Genomic DNA, 17,665 nt, shown 5'->3' with positions numbered 1-17,665 from the left:
GTTAAGGTCAGCTCCCTAGACCCTGCCTGTTGAGCCCCTCTTGCCCCCCTCATGTGAGAGTTCTCCATCCTACCTTTTCCAGCTGCTTCACCTCTGTGAAACCCCCTTGTTGATGCTGAAATCACTGGCTCTTGGGAAGAGCACTTTGCATAGCTCTCATGATCTGTCTGGCTTTGTCCACCCTGCTTTTCCCTTTCTGTGTTCTTTTGCAGACTTTCTCCGCCTGTGGCAGCTTTTAGCTTCCACCCAGATCCATCACATAAAGGTGGATGGATGATGATAGGAAAGCTGCCTAATCCTTTTTCCTAGAGTGGCATCATCCCTCAGTAGCTTTCTCCCTAGAGCAGAGTTTCTTAACCTTTGTTGTGTCACAGACCTCCTCAACAGACTAGTGAAGCCTCTGGATTCTCTCTCAGAATAACTTTTTTTTTTAAATTTAATTTTATATTTTTTTAGTGAGGCAATTGGGGTTAAGTGACTTGCCCAGGGTCACACAGCTATTATGTGTTAAGTGTTTGAGGCCGGATTTGAACTCAGGTACTCCTGACTTTAGGACTGGTACTCTATCCACTGTGCCACCTAGCTGCCCCAGAATAACTTTTTTTAAAGTAAAATACACAGGATCACAAAGGAAGCCAATCCTATTGAAATACAATTATCAGCATTTTTTAAAAATTCACTTTGCTCTAGAGGTGAGCCCCTTAACAGGAGAGCAGAGCATAATATGCTCACTTTCACTCACAGCTGTACCAACATCCAAAGCCAAGCTCATAAGGGTTCTCAGGAGCTGGACATGGTATCAGATAGGACAGTGGCAGGAGATTCATTCACTTTTTTTTTAGTGAGGCAATTGGGGTTAAGTGACTTGCCCAAGGTCACACAGGTGTTAAGTGTCTGAGGCCAGATTTGAACTCAGTCAGGTACTCCTGACTCCAAGGCCAGTGCTCTATCCAACTGTGCCACCTAGCTGCCCCAGAGTCATTCACTATTAACAAATTGCTAATGGTTTCCAATTGGTCTACACACAGAGCATTATTTCACCCGTACCATCATCCTGTTTCATTGTGCATTTCCATTTCTTATCCACCCACTGATTTTTTTTTTTTTTTTTTGCTTTAGAGGGTTGTGCTATGCCATGGCTAACATGGTAATGTGTTAGGCTTTACTGAGTCAGGTTAACATGAAAGGAGTGTATTCATGAAATAAACTTAACACAAGGTGGCAAAAACAAGGGTTAGGCTTAGAAAGCCTGACTGTACCAATGTTCAAAATAAAAAGAAATCTTAAAACCAGAAGGAAATGTTTATGAAGGAGAGACAGACATATATTGCACCTCTATCATGACAGGCTGTTTATTTTTAACTTCAAGAGATATTTCTGTACTCATTTTTTACCACACACAAGAGAGACACTCAGAATCAGATTAAGAGATTTGCTTCACTAGAGACAAGAACAAAAGCACCAGTGTTCTCTGAAGTGAGCAACATTTGGGGTGAGGAAGGAAAGGGTTAGAGAAGCCAACTGTGGTGGTCAAAACTATCACACTGGATTAACAAAGAGAGCCCTGATGCCTCAGTATTTTAAACAGTTTTTATGCACTTCACCTTTCATATATGAAGTTACCTGCTGTCACACGGATTTCAGGAAGGGAGGTAACTACAGGAAGCCAGTAAATTGTAGCATGTGTTTAACTATCTCACTTTGGGCACCCCACCCCAAAGACGCCTTTGACAGGGCTGTTTGCCCACCCAAGTCTCCTCTATCCATTTCTCTGGAACTAGGGAGATAATGAGGGTGCAGGGCCCAGTACACTTTCACAAAAGAAGCAAGTACAGTCTGACTGGAATCACAAACAAATGAAAACTTTTTTTTTTTTAAACATTTCTAAGCTTGGAAGAAAGGGCCATATTGCTGTGCTGCATGGAACCATCTCTCTGCCCAAGGAAAGCAGGTAATGTTCACTCAGAACTGTCTAGGGCTACATGCTATTTTACTGATAGGTATAATGGCCAAGGAATACTTACTGGGCCCGTGGCACAGATATGCAAAGACTAGCTAGTACCCCAAAGATACTGCCGTTTTTAAAAGTTGCCTGAAGGAAAAACATTTTGACTGTAGTTAAGCAACTTATTACATCATGAATACACAGGGCTTTGGTTAAAAGTCCCTAAAAAGTGCCTGGTGTGGCATAATTAAGGAGTAACAACCCAAAAATCTTGGGGACCACAATCATGGTCCTAATAAATTATGTACATTTCTTTTCAACAATTCAGCAAACATCACGAAGCTGCCTTCTGCATGCCAAGCACGGAGCTGGAACTCTTCAGCTGGTGAATGACCTATCCTTTATATTGCAAATTTCAGCGTCCACTGTTTCCCATCTTTGTGCAGTTCAACTTCTTTTATGGGTGCAGAATGTTTTGGTTGGTTAGTATTGTTTACATTCTTTTCTGTCAAGACATTTTAGGGAATAATTTAAGACAGATTTGATATTAACAAGTATCCAGTAACACAAAACATCTGCTAATAAGGCATTCTTGTTAAGCAGCTCCTTAAAAAAAATATGGAAAGGGACAGAATCAGAATTGCCAAAACTCAGTGACAAGCTATAGTATAAGTGCAAACTTTGTCCTGAAAAGATGGAATAAATTTCCCAGGCACGATGTGTTTCAAGGCTGAATGCTGGTTTTTTTAGAATTCAAATTGAATGTTCCATGTCCAATTTTTCCACCAACACTATTCCATCTATTTAAATTTCTAGCTGTACTAGTTCCAGAGTATCTTTTGCATTCTTTGTCCAAGATTACAGGATCAGGGGTTCCCAAACTTGTGTCAACTTCTCTTGGTTAGCAGTGTTGAGAATGATGTGGTTTTGGTCATATTGTGCACCCCCTGAAAGAAAAAGAAAAAAAAATCAAATGTCACTTGGATTTTGTAGATGGACTAGCGTGGGTGCTCCTTTGGATTTTACTTTACTGAAAACATGAACCAGAAAGCAAAAGACCTCCTAGAAAGAAGTCTGAGACTTGCTGCTATTGTGGCAGAGGCTGACTGCTTTCTTTTTAATTATATGACTCCTAATTGCTTGTATGCTATCACCAGTAACCACGGCAGGGGGTTCCCACCTTCTCGAAGGTCTTCAAGTAGAGTTTAGATGTCCACTTCTCAGGTATGTTAGGATGGGATGCCTTTTGTATGAGTTGAAGCAAATGGTTTCTGGGACCCTTCTAATTTTTATTTTCTATAATCCTGTAGGTTGTCCTTCATAGATTTCCGTTATTTCTCCAGTGGGGGGGTCACAATAACTTAATTTGTCTGATATTGATGGAATGATTGAGGAAAGATCTATCCTATGGAGCTCCATGGATCTTATTAGAAAGGAGCTCATGCCATTGAGTCCAACCACTACGTGAAGTAAGCCCTTGTACACATTCCCAACTAGAGGTCCTCCAACTTACTTTTAAAAATCAAAGCTGAGGGGGCGGCTAGGTGGTCCAGTGGATAAAGCACCAGCCCTGGATTCAGGAGTACCTGAGTTCAAATCCGGCTTCAGACACTTGACACTTACCAGCTGTGTGACCCTGGGCAAGTCACTTAACCCCCATTGCCCCACAAAAAAAAAAAAAAAAATCAAAGCTGAGAAATTCATGACCTGCCAATGTAGTCTATTCCACCTATGATAGCTCTCATTGTTAAGCAGTTCTTCCTTATATCAAATGTAAATTTGCTTCTGCCATTTCCTCCCACTACTCCTAATTCTGCCTTTTGGGACCAAAGAGTCAGCTGAATCCCTTTTCTATATGTCACTCCTTGCCATACTTAATGACAGCTATCCTATCCCCCCACTGAATCTCCCAGTTCTTGTCAACAATATTTACATAACCTGGATTCCAGTTCCTCCATCATCCTGAGCACCCTCCTCTGGGTCTGTTCCAACTTGCCAACACCCTTCCTAATAATATGACACCCAGAATTGAACACCAGATTTCAAGTGTGGTCTGACATCCCTTGTTCTCAACACCATTCTGCAACTTTTCCTAGCTCTGTATTGCTTTTGCAGTCCACTAAAACCCCTAGGTTTTCTTCTCTGTGAAAAAAAAAAACAACCATAAACCCATCTTGTACAATAAATTTTTTGGACCAAAGTGTAGGACTTAGCATTGATTCCTAATTAAATTTCATCTTAATAGAGTTGGCTCACCCTTCTAGAGAGATCTTTCAGGGCCATAATTCTTTCATCTTGATACCTGCATATCTAATAAGATAAACACGTGACCTATACCTTCTTCTGTCACATATAAATGTTGGCTAGAACTGAACCAAGGGCATTTGGTTTTCAGAGTACTTTTCTCACAACAATCCTATGTGATTGGCAGTATGAGAATTACTACCTCTTGAGGGAGGAAGAAACAGTTTTCTATAGGTAAAGTAACTTTAACTTGCCCCAAGTCACAAAGAGTGGCGACTCTAACCCAGAGCTTCTGCCTTGGACACCAGTGCTACCTCTCCATGGATGTGAGAAGGAAACAATTTTGACATCCGAAAAGAAAAAAGGCCATATTGCTAAAGGGGAATGATGGGGGTGTTAGGGGGAGAGAGAGAGGAAGACCTAGGAATCACTGGTCCAACATAAAACCAAAAGTAGGACATTTGAAAATACTCTCATTAACATTAAATTGATCAGTCTGTGGTCCCTACTACAAGAATTTCCCAGGCTTTAATAACAAATATTTCCATCATTAAACCTATATGTAAATTGATGGGCAAGCCCCAGAACTACAAACAAAATATTCCCAAGGAGAGATTTTTCTAAGGAAATGCTTACCTGAAATTCTGGATGACAAATGTTCTACCCTCAAGCTGTTCTTTAAATGTAAAGTATTAATAAAAGAAAGGGCTCATTCAGTGTCCTATGTAGGCTTAGAATAACAATTCTTTTTCAGAGAACTTAGCCCTCACTTGACACCTCACCACAGAATCAATAAGCCTTGTAAGGGCAGGGACCTTATACTATTCACCTTTTTAGTCCTTGCAAAATCTAGCATTGTGCCTTGAGTATAGAGATGCCTAAGTAAAGATTTTCTGAATAAAGGCCTCGGTGTTCTGGGCACAGAGTTCTCATTCAATTTGATTTAATCCCACAGTCATTGGAGTACACACTACAAGAACAGAGAGAGAAAAATGAAAAACAATCTCTGCCCCACAAGAAACTTTTACTCCACTGGAGATAGCCAATTTTATAAACAAAATCAAATATAAAATCAAGGGGAGAGCATATCAGAAGTTGGTATCGACACAAACAGGAGAGAGAATGCAGGTTTGGGAGAAGAGCAAGACAATTGGTTTGGAAGTTTGGAGGATACATGAAATTAGGAAGTCTGGAAAAGTATGTGGGAGCCAGATACAAATGGTTTTAAAACACATGGTGGAGTGAGTTTGTATTTTATCCTAGTGGTGAGATGGTCAGATCTGTGTCTTAGGAAGATTTTTTTATTTATATACATATAGATGTATATGTGTATACATATGTATGTATCTGTGTGTGTGTGTGTGTGTGTGTGTGTGTGTGTGTGTGTGTGTAGAAAACATTAGAAAGATTGGTCTCCCTGCTTCCAGTGAGGAAGCTGCTACAATAGTACAGGTAGAAGATGGAAAATATGAACATATATTAAGATGCATGGGCAGAGGAAACAAGCATAAAGAAAATTTCATCCTAAAGCTAGGAAGAATAGGTATCGTCCAACTCTTTTTTGTTTTGTTTTGTTTTGTTTTTTGGTTAGGCAATTGGGGTTAAGTGACTTGCCCAGGGTCACACAGCCAGTAAGTGTTAAGTGTCTGAGGCCGGATCCGAACTCAGGTACTCCTGACTCCAGGGCCAGTGCTCTATCCACTGCGCCATCTAGCTGCCCCATTTTTGTTTTGTTTTTTTTTGTTCCAACTCTTTTTTAAAGTATCACTGAATAATAAAAATATTGTTATGCAACTGCTCTAGATGGGAAGAGGAACAAAGGAATATTCAAGATACCTTCTTGAAGCACTTGTATCTCATTAAATTTTATATGTGTGGGTACAAATATGCAAATATATACATATATAAACACACTCACACAGTCAATCTTCAACTTTAATGGGGGCAACATTCGTAGAAAACAGCACAAAAGTAAAAAAATTCAAATGCTGAAACACTAAACCTATGGGAAACAAGGCAACCACCAAAAACTAATCTTTACTAGACATTGCTGAAGATACGCTTTTCTGCATATAATTCTTTTTAAGAAAACATTAATTCTGAGAATATGCACTTTTCCTAACACCCTAACCAAGAAAATTACCCATAAACTGTAGTACACAAAATAAAATCGGTAACATACAAAGCATTTTACTTCCTAGTAATTCCCTAGAATTTTGTGCTAATATTTTTTAATTAGATATTCTTTTTTTATAACATGAAATCTGAAGTATTATAAATTCCATACAGCAAATAAAATTCTTTTTTATTTATTTTTTTGTGTGTGTGGGGGGGGCAATGGGGGTTAAGTGACTTGCCCAGAGTCACACAGCTAGTAAGTGTCAAGTGTCTGAGACTGGATTTGAACTCAAGTCCTCCTGAATCCAGGACCAGTACTTTATCCACTGCGCCACCTAGCTGCCCCTAAAATTCTTAAAACTAAAACATTTCAAAACTTGAATCAACTTCACTGTAGACCAGGGCTTCTCAAACTTTTTCAACCCACGACCCTGGGTATATAGGTATATAAAATAGCTACACATAAGCTTTTACTGTTGCTAAATTTTTCACAACCCCCACAGTTTAAGAAGCTAAGCTGTAAACCATACTGCTGTAAACCTTTCTACCTTGGCCTCTCTCTGAAAACCAAGGGAGCAGTTGATGGGACTTTAGTAGCTGCTGTTGGGAGACTGATGATGTCTCAACTTCACCTAAGAGTTCAAAGAACTTGCCCTATATTTTGGAGGCATAATTGCAACACAAAACTTAATTTTTAAAGGCAAACAATGAAAATAGGCAACTTTACAACTGAACAAGACCAGTGTGGCACCCAATAGGATTCCAGCCCTCAAACTTATACACATCTTGCCTCATTTTTTTTCCTCTACTGATGTCTGTGGTTACCAATGCAGAAGTGAAAATGAGGTTACCAACAAACTTACACAAAGGCCTAACGTCAGCTAATGTTAAGGACTGCCAAGTCCTCAACCCTAACATGGTGAAGGTGATATAATACCAAAAAGTTATATAATATACTGTTCAAAAGAAGCTTGCAATTTTTTTAAAATCCCATAAGTAAAATGGTATACTGAAATGATTTGGCAAGATTTTTTACAGGTATAGGCTGGATCTCACAGGTCACTATTTCCTCTTTTCTTGTTACTATAGTATGCTAAGATGCTTTTCTTTATATACATGGTGATTTTTTTCAGATTTTCACAGAATGGAATAATAGTAATAATAATTAGCATTTGTGTAGCTCTTTAAGGTTTGCAAAGTACTTTACAGATATTATCATTTTTATCCTCACAACATTGCCCAGGGAATCTAGGGGCTTTTAATTATCCATGAGGAAACTGGGACAGAGGTTAAATGACTTGCCCAGGATCACATAGCTAGTGTCTTTCTCTGCATTAAGGCAGAAATTCATGTAAATTCTCTTTGATCAGTATATATCACTTTTTTTAAAAAGCATGCAGAAGAATCAATATTAGAATGGAATTTAAAATGGACTTTAAATGTTACTTTCCATGGGTCATTTCAGAATAGTGAAGAACACTAGACCACTTTCACCTGAAATCCTTTAAATGAAACACATCTGTGTCATTAAATCTTGCGTTCATCTTATTAAGTAACAAATAAGCAAAAATTTTAAAAGGTGAAAATCCAACCTCTCATTTAACAGCACCACAGTTCTGCCCCCTAACTGCTTGTGTGACTATATGCACATCACAAACTGTCTTGGTTTCAGGTTCCTCATCTATAAATAAAGGAATTGGTGCAAATGGTTCCTCAGGACTATCACAGCACTGAATTCTAGGGCAGGAAGTTCTATTGTCTTTTCTGGGCATATGGGATTACATAACATTCTGTTATGTCCACAAGGTGGCAGCATTCTCATACACTTGAATAGGAAGTTCACATTGTTAAAAATCCCAGTCTTGACACTGACTAGTTTAAGATTATGCCAAACCTGCTGCCACCAATGAGAACAACAGAAGTAATAACAAAAATACCTAGCCTTTTTATAGTGCTTTGAGGTTTACAAAGTGCTTTACACGTTATCTCATTTGATCCTCACATGTCCGAGGCTAGATTCAAACTTGGGTCTTCCTGACTCCAAGTCCAAAATTCAGTCTTTGAAAACGACTCCATTATCCCATTTGAAAAATTGAAAATCTGACTTGAACACATTGATTAAGCTTTTCCTTGGCCTGATCTACATAGCCTCAATTCTTTAACCCCTAACTACAGATTTACCCTCCAAGGTTCTGTTCTCTGTCCTCGTCTGACATCATCATCATCATCATCATCGTCATTGTGGGTTTGTCATCTCTATCAAATGACCCACAGAGCCATATATCCAATTCTAGACTCTTCTGATTTCTAAGCAAGCTTCTCTAATTGCCTACTGGATGTCTTGTAGGCATCTCAAAAGCAACATGTCCAAAAGAAAATTTAGTAAGTCTCCCCCACCCCCCAAAAAAAAACAACCAACCAACCACGTCTCTTTCAAATTTCTTGATTTCTGTTAATGGTAGCACTATCCTTTCAGCCAGTCACACAGGCTCACAACCTCAGTGTCATCCTTGACACTTCATTCTTCCTTACCCACATAACCGATTAGTTATCTCACCTTGTCATTTGTCACTCCACATTTCTCATAGCTGTCCCATTCTCTATTCCCTTGGTTATGACACTAGTTCATGCCCTTATCACCACGTGCCTGGATTATTGTAATAGCCTACTAATTGGTCTCTGCCTCAGGTATTATCCCACTCCAACCCTTCATCCACACAGCTGCGAAAATGATTTTCCTAAAGCATAGGTCTCACCATGTCGCCTCCCTATTCAATGAACTCCAATTGCTTTCAGTTGCCTTTAGGATCAAAAAGAAACTAGCTCTTCAAAAGCTGGCTCCAACCTGCCTTAGACATTGCTCTCCCTTCACATACTGTTCCTCACCCATGATATCCAGTCTCCTCTTTGCACTAGCTGTCTCCATACTGTGCACTCTCTCCTCACCTCTGCCTCTTAGAATCTTTTGTTTTCCTCAAAACTCAGCTCAGAGGCCATCTTCTACATGAAGCCTTTCCTGATGTTCCTAGCAGTGAGCACCGCCCCTCCCACCTCCTCTCCCAACTACCTTGTATTTTTGCATACTTAGATGCAAGCTCTTTGAAGTCAGGAACAGTTTCTTTTTGGTTTTTGCATCATCAGCTAGCACGGAACAGGTTCTTAACAATTGTTCATCTACTGACTGCTTAACAAATACTTGTTGATTGATTAGAAAATGAAGGCTCATAATCCTGAGGTGACTTCTTCGGGGTCACTTAGCTCTCTAGCACCAGAGCTGGAATTTATACCCGGATCTTCTCATTTCTCAGTATGTTCTTCAAATCTTCAAGTTCTCCTTATTTCTTATATATTGTGGAAGCCAAATTCACTACAGTCAATTAGTGTAAAAGTAGAAGAAATCACGAGGCATTTTCAATACTATGCTCCTTTTTGACACAGCTCATCTGATGCTTGCTTCCTCCACAACTGCATGATATTGGTTCAGCTCACAAACATTTGTTTTATCCTCAAATTTTAACCTCTTAAATGTCAATTTTTGGTCTCACCATATTTCCAAGAAATTAAGGTCTTTTTAAAATTCAGATCTTTTAAAATATCTAATAAATGACATTGATAGAGATCAGTCAAAAGGTACTTATTAAATACCTACTATGTGTCAGCCACTGGAATACAAAAACAGAACTAAATAGTCCTGGCCTTGAGGAGCTTACATTCTATCAAGGACAATAATATGTATACACGGAGGTCTATATTAAGTAAATATAAGGTAAATTTTGGCTGGTAGGAGAAAGGGGACCAGAACAAGAATTTATTAAATGCATGAGGTGGTAGAAACAAAATAGTCCTGACCTCAATGAGTTCAAATTCTATCAGAGACAATGTATACACACAGTACTCTATATAAGGTTATTTTGGCTGGGAAGGGAGAGGAGAAGGGGAGACAGGAACAAGCATTTGTTAAGCACCTACTATTTGCTAGGCACTGTGATAAGCACTTTACAGCTATTTCATTTGACAAAGGTTAATTCTCTGCCTTTGCTGAAATCTGATGAATATGTTAGAAGTGTGTTATTCTAAGATTTTAAGTAAATTTTTAAAAAGTTTTCTTTTTAAAAGGCATGGTGTGTTGTTATTTTTTAAAATTCTGCTATGATAGTTTTTTTTTAAAGTAAAATCCATATTTACTCTATTAATCCAGAACTTTAGTAAAAAGACCCGAGCCTACTCTATAGTACTCATCTAAAAATAAGGGGCACTGGTGAAATTAGGCTTTGAATTATCAAGGCTTCATTAAATTTACAAAGCATAGTCTAGCTTATTTAGTGTGAAATAGAAAAGTGTCTATTAATAATTTAAACTCAAATTATCCTAAATTGCACAAATTAAAGACCTCACCATAACAGTATTCTGACCTCAATATTGACTAGGATCAATTTATTTTCCATACACATGCTATATTAACCAATTTTTTTTAGCAGAACCAGAAATAACAAAATTGCCCAAGGATAATGACATCTTTCATATGTTGTTTGCTAGTCTTTTCAAACATTTCTGTTCTACAGTGTCTCTTTAACTCCCCCACCCCCTTTCCCCCAGGTAAGAGATGTTGAGATGAACATCTCTGTTTTATTTTCATGTGTTTTAATGGGGGGGAAAAGGACACAGTTTTATGGCGGATCTTTTAAACAAAATAAACAAAAGATGAAGATGAGGGACACAGCACCAAGTGTATGAAGGAGCCAAGACCCCCTCCCCGCCTTTGCCTTGTTGCATATATTTATGATGGCTATGCTAACTTTAAAATAATCAAACAAGCAATAGAAATGGTAATAAGATTTAAAACCTGGGATTCAGTGTGATGATGACCTTGAAATTTATTAAGAAACTGAACTATAATCAAGAAGAATGTATATTCCCTACAAACTGGATGCTCATTATCCAGTCACGCTGAATACATGAACCCTGTGCCTTCATTATATCCCAGCTTCTCTTTTTGTTTTCTTTTCTTTTTCTTTTTTTTTTGGGGGGGGGGCAATGAGGGTTAAGTGACTTTCTCAGGGTCACACAGCTAGTAAGTGTCAAGTGTCTGAGGCCAAATTTGAACTCAGGTCCTCCTGAATCCAGGGCTAGTGCTTTACCCACTTCACCACCTAGCTGCCCCCTATATCCCAGCTTCTCTATGAAGCCTTCCATGGTTTCCAACTGAAAATTATTCTCCTTCATCTGATGGTATACCAATTATACTTCTCTCATGTCCTTATAATATTCTAATTTGTATTCTCTTTATTTGTGCACTATATTTAGTAAGACCAAATCACTTGGTCCCTCTGGCGCTCAATTTCCTCACCTGTAAAATGAGATGGTTCAATTCGATATCCTCTAAGATCTCTTACAGCTCTAAATTTATGATCAAGCAATCACTCTCTACCCATAAAAACTGTTAAGATTCTGAAAGGCAGAGGTTCCCATTTTTTACCTACCCCCATCTTCTGCCAGTAGCTCTTATAGTACACTGCATGTAGTAAAAACTTTTAAAATAGAAGATGTAAAAGAACATGGATCAAGTACCTACATTAAGGCAGCTAGGTGGTGCAGTGGATAGAGCGCCAGGCCTGGAGTCCAGAAGACTCATTTTCCTGAGTTCAAATCTAGTTCTGTGACCTTGAGCAAGTCACTTAATCTGTTTGCTTTAATTTCCTCATCTTTAAAGTGGACTGGATCAGGAAATGGCAAGCCACTCCTGTATCTTTGCCAAGAAAACCCCAAATGGGGTCACAAAGAGTTGGACAAAACTGAAAACAACTTGAACAATACTGCTATTTTTAAAAATACCTTTCCCCTCCACATGCTTGAAAATAAAGAACACACAAAAAAGTAAATATAAGGTAATTTTGGCTGGTGGGGAGAGAAGGGAAAAGAACAAGCATTTAATAAATACCTACAATGTACTAGGTAGAAACAAAATAGCCCCGCGCCAAATATCATACTGTCCGAGGCTCACTTAGGTTTCCTAAGGCTAAGGGAAAGTCATTAAAATCATAACTCAATAAAAGAAAAGAAAAACTTTACCTTTGATATCTAAAACTAAGTTTGGCTTCAACTTGCTATAGATTCTGCCGTCAGACTTGATGCTCCAGAATTGGCTGTCTTCATTTTGATCGAGCGCCAGGCCCAGTTTAGAACCAGAGGTTACGAGACTTCCGACGATGGTCAAGCAGCAATCCTCTGCGATCTGTTCCAAGGAAAAACAAAACCTGACGTCTTAGTAAAGACATGACCGTCTAAAATGCACAGCCAGTCACTTGCCTGTTGCAATGTACAGATGACTACCCTCTGACTCCTAATCTCCCATCTTATATGAGACATATTTCAAATCATAGGAAAGATAACTGGTGTCTTTTTCCTTTGGCCAATTCCAGGAGTTATAAGGTTCTTCTATGTTTAACAATTTTCGTTTTTGTTTTTTATCATCAACTTAATTCTTAGCACCAACAGCACCATATATCAATAACAGAAATGAGGAATATTTTGAAACTGTTAAGAGAAGGGTCCTTAATTCTTCAGGCACCTAAGGTGGCAGAGTAGAAAGAGTGCTAGTCCTGGAATCAGGAAGATGAGTTCAAATCCTGTCTCAGATACTTACCCATCACTAGGTGACCCTGGGCAAGTCACTTAACCTGTATCTGCCTCAGTTTCCTTATCCATAAAATGGGGATAATAATAGCACCTACCTCTGAAGGTAGAGGACAAAATAAGATTATTTGTAAAGCATTTTGAAAATGTTAAAGCAGTATGTAAATGCTATTATCATAATTCCTTAGCCTCTCATCCATTAAGAAAGCCTAGTTGACCTCTTCACTTTATTAGTCACGGAGGGACAGAAAGAATCTTCATATGAAACCTCCACCCTCTGCTAGTCAACTCGCCCACCTTGCCCAAAAGAATGAAATGTTTAATGGTTCCACCATTATATTAGTCTCTCTAATTTTAACAGCAGAATAGCTAATAAACTATTTCACCACTGAAAAAAAGTAAAATATGATTATTAGTATCTCTTGCCCTTCTTCCAATAGAGTTCTAAAAGAAGCCCAGTAAAAAAGGAAAACTATCTCTGGGGTGATACAAGACAATGATTTTATTGGACTACATCTGCGCCAAATGCATTATTCACAGATACTTTCAAAAGCTGTTATTCTAAACTCATTCTAATAAAAATTTAATGACAATGCCACATACTCTTTTTGACAATGCCACATGGAGTTCTGTAGCCTATGCTTCTAGGCTGTATGCTTCCTGTACTGACGTCTTGTCTTCCTCTGGTGGCCAGCTTTGGTTCTCAAAGCCTGGATTCTCCAAGACCATCTTGGTACAGTATAAACTTTGTTAAATTCAACAAAACCTTAAAGGCTCCATGTTATGGAACCAGTAACAAACTGCATGTTTTCTGTCTGTTAAGGACCAGACCACCTATATTCAGAGAGGCCCTTCACCAGTAGGCATTTTTCTTTCTTTCTTTTATTTTTTTTTTTTGCACGGGGCAATAGGGGTTAAGTGACTTGCCCAGGGTCACACAGCTAGTAAGTGTCAAGTGTCTGAGGCTGGATTTGAACTCAGGTACTCCTGAATCCAGGGCCAGTGCTTTATCCACTGCGCCCCTTTTTTTTTTTTTTTTTTTAAACCAGTAGGCATTTTTCAAGCACAGCAACTCCTTAGGGCCTGGCCTCTCCTAAAGTGTAGAAAAATCACATCACTGGACGCTTAAACCAAAGGGCTCGAAGATGAAATACAAACACATTCTCTTCAATGGAAGTTGAAGTGAAGAATGGGTTTAATGATATGGTTATTCCTTTGCTGAAATATTCTCCATCGTCCTAAATATTACTGACTGAATTCCAGGCTGTTCCATATCTTTGCCAAAATGTTCTGGCCTGGAGCAATATTCCTGTGAAGCGCACTGTTCCCTTGTCTAGTTTAAGATAATGTTGGCCTCCATTTTCATCTCTAATCTCTTCGTTAATCCCTTTTCTGTGTGTGTCTCTTCCTTGCATGCCCAAACAGTACCTCTTGTTTATAAAAGGGAAGGCTTTCTCCCCTGGAGCATAACAGATGAAATTAAGACATGAATTCCCCTCCCTCTCAGAGTCACTTTCAGAAGGCTGTGGATAGCTTTGGCTGATTCATGACTCTTGACATTTTCTTTCATTCAAGCTCAAGCTCACAGTCACAGGCTGAAACTGGAACATTTAAAATTTTAAATGAAAAAATGTGAATGAGCTTTCCTATTTTAGTCTTGTTCAACTACAGCCATAGATGGTTTTAGCTTGGGGGGTAGAGGTGTGGGTGGAGCAGCCAGGGTCCCAGGCCTGGAGTCAGGAATACCCCATTTCCCTGAGTTCAAATCTGACCTCAGATACTAACTATGTGACCCTGTACAAGTCATTTGACCCTACTTGTCTCAGTTTCCTCATCTGTAAAATGATCTGGAGAAGGAAATCACTCCCGTATCTTTGCCAAGATAACTCCAAATGGGGTCAAGAAGAGTCAAGCATGACTGAAAAGTGATGGAACAACAATAGAGATGGGGGGAGATAATTTCTTCCTCCCCTCTTCCAAGAGAAAGAAACCAGAGAGATAGAAAACCAGGAAGGGGATTTTGCTGTGTGCCTTGCAGCATCTTTTAGTAACTTGCAGGCTCATAGCTCAACCACACTATGTTTGACTTTAAAGCTGCAGTTAGGAAACAGAAATGCTGATCTGGATTTATTAGCTCCTTCTGTTCATAGCTAATGACAGCCCAAAGTAGGTTAAGGAGAGGGTTGCGCAAATACAAGCACCTCCTTTTTCTGTTGCCATTTAACAGTGGAGGGGGGGAACCCATAATGAAAATGACACAAATGTACAGAGTTGATACTATATCAAACTAGTTAAGGAACTGAAAAGGGGAGGGCACTCTCCCAGAGCAAAGGAATCCTTATATGAACAATGTTTTGGACTCAATGCCCCTGTGTTAAAGGGCAAAGGGCAACAGAGTCGCATTGTCCAGCCCCAAGGTCTCACCCTGCATTTAATGCATCCTTCTTGGTAAATCCATATCTGATCATCCGCTCCGACATCTTCCATCACTTGTATCCGGAGAAGCTTCAGATCCTCTAAGTTTCCATTGGTTGACATGAATAACCCTGTGGCTTTATTTCGAAGCCTAAAGTAGATCCGTTTCTGGAAAAACAGAAACCAACAGCAGTGAAGCACTATTAGGGATAATATTAATTAGCCCCATAACTTGGAGGTGGACAGAGAAGTAGGGAGAATTAGGATGCTGGCGTGTCTCAGAGAGTCCTGGGTTCTTCCAATGAGGGAAGCCAAGATGAAATTCTGAAAGAAGTGCTGTGGGGCACGGAGCATGGCAGCCTGTTAACAGGTGGAGTGCTGGGAACAGTCCCATGTTCTAAGGCTAGATACGTCAGCACTTTTGGAGTAGCCCTCAACGCAAGCTAGAAAGAGAGACTAAATGTACAGCAACTCAAGCCAATTTCAAACTTATTCGCTGAGGATAACATTCTGAAGTTAAAGGAATGCCAGGAAAAGAAAGGGGTGGAGGGGAGACTGTACATGTAGTTACATCACAGCCATGAGAACCGCTCTTGGAAGACACTAGAAAAAGGAAAAAAAAAACATACCTGAATAAAAGGTCTGAGAGAACCTATCTGGCGGCAGCCACTGAATTCATACCAATTGGGCACATCTGCAGGTGACAGCAAGATCTGCCGCCCCCTGTAATTGCTGTATTCATAAGTGACCCATCTGGGGAAAAAAAGGGTAACCTACAATCAGTGACAGTGCCCATATCAAAAGGAACCCAAATGACATTCATTGTTGGAATCTCAAAACTTTCTGGAGTAATCCTACCAAATTATAGATAAGAGCAAAAAGTCGTCTTGCATCCTTGTCTTCAAGAAGTCTGAAATGCCACCATGAAAAACAATTACATGACAAGCAATAGACTAAAGGATGCTTTTCTAAGAGAAAAAAAAAACAGGCCAGTATTTCCCTTACAAAAGGGGACATAGACAATAAAACTCACAAACTTAGTGAAACAATCCATCTAGTTCCATGAGCTGTTCCCACCCCATATATTCAGTGAAGTACAAGAGACAGGTCACAGAATCACTCATAATCAGAACCTTTTTTGTTTAAAGTCAGTCTCTCCTTCAAACCTGGAAAGGTAGGCTGAAGCTTATAGTGTGCCCAGTGACACTTTTCTCACTCAAGGCACACTCCGGGAGACAAGCATGGACATCAGAAGGTTACTCTGATCCACTCCACCCTCTGATAACTTATATCGTTCCTTTGATTGAGAAAGCTGTGGTTTGGGAATCCTAACAAAATAATCCTGGTTTTCTCCTAACAAGGAAATGATAGGGGTAGCGGGGAGAAAACACAGCCACAAAAATTTATGTGCTTTGTAAAATGTAATAAATGTGTGTATATATAATATTTTATATTTATATAGAAAATTATTATATTTTATACTTATACATATACATTTATTACATATGTGTGTGTATGTGTGTATATGATACAGTGTGTTACAGGTAAAAATGCCTGAAGGCAACACTATATCATTTCTTTCTTTGGGGGTGAGGGTTGTGAAGGGGTGGGGGCCATAGGCAAGCAATTAAATATGAGACCGTACTTGAACTTGGGTCCTCCTTACTCCAGGGCCAATGCTTTATCCACTGGATCACCTGGCTGCCCTAACACCATATAATTTCTAATGCTTTTTTTTTTTTGGATGAGGCAATTGGGGTTAAGTGACTTGCCCAGGGTCACACAGCTAGTAAGTGTCAAGTGTCTGAGGCTGGATTTGAACTCAGGTCCTCCTGAATCCAGGGCTGGTGCTTTATCCACTGCACCACCTAGCTGCCCCCTCTAATGCATTTTTTTAAAAAATATAAGATATTTTCATTATTCTTGCCACTGAGAGGAGTCACCTAAGAGCTAGATGAAAAGTTGGTGGTAGAAGTGTGGAGAGAAGGGTACACAAGTGGTTAAATCACAGCCAAGAAAGTTTCTGTATTTTGTAAAAAATGTGTACATGATACAACATATTACAAGTAATAAAGCTTAAACACCATATAATTTCTAGTGTATTTTTCAAAAATAAAATACTTTCATTGTTCTTTCCTTTGAGAAGTAAGAGTTGCCTATGGGATAGATGGACCCATCAAGCTCCTCCAGCAGAATCTAAGTTTCTTCAGGGCAAGAACCCTATTTTTTGTCTTTGTATCCCTAGTGACTAGCACAAATAGTTGGCCTTTATCTACACTTCACATTTCTTCCAACAACTAACACAATAGA

The 17,665-nt window shown here is 39.2% G+C and overlaps 1 protein-coding gene and 1 long non-coding RNA gene across 2 annotated transcripts in view; one reads left to right on the top strand and one right to left on the bottom strand.

Moving 5' to 3' along the window:
* Positions 1–1,336: 1,336 nt before the first annotated feature.
* Positions 1,337–17,665, bottom strand: part of CRYBG1 (crystallin beta-gamma domain containing 1) — a 93,336-nt gene continuing 77,007 nt past the window's right edge. The window contains exons 17-20 of the mRNA XM_044000699.1: positions 15,985–16,108; positions 15,365–15,523; positions 12,377–12,539; positions 1,337–2,892 (exon numbers count right to left, since the gene is read on the bottom strand). Coding sequence (XP_043856634.1) covers positions 2,804–2,892; positions 12,377–12,539; positions 15,365–15,523; positions 15,985–16,108 — 535 coding nt within the window. The 3' untranslated portion in view covers positions 1,337–2,803. The remainder of the gene's footprint in view (positions 2,893–12,376; positions 12,540–15,364; positions 15,524–15,984; positions 16,109–17,665) is intronic.
* Positions 1,893–13,898, top strand: LOC122753341. Its single transcript, XR_006356273.1, has 3 exons — positions 1,893–1,951; positions 2,274–2,427; positions 12,418–13,898. It is a non-coding gene; the product is annotated as an uncharacterized LOC122753341 (long non-coding RNA).

Source organism: Dromiciops gliroides, chromosome 4 (genome assembly GCF_019393635.1).
Source record: "Dromiciops gliroides isolate mDroGli1 chromosome 4, mDroGli1.pri, whole genome shotgun sequence".
Classification (NCBI taxonomy): domain Eukaryota; kingdom Metazoa; phylum Chordata; class Mammalia; order Microbiotheria; family Microbiotheriidae; genus Dromiciops; species Dromiciops gliroides.
This window is presented reverse-complemented; position numbering and strand designations above follow the sequence as displayed.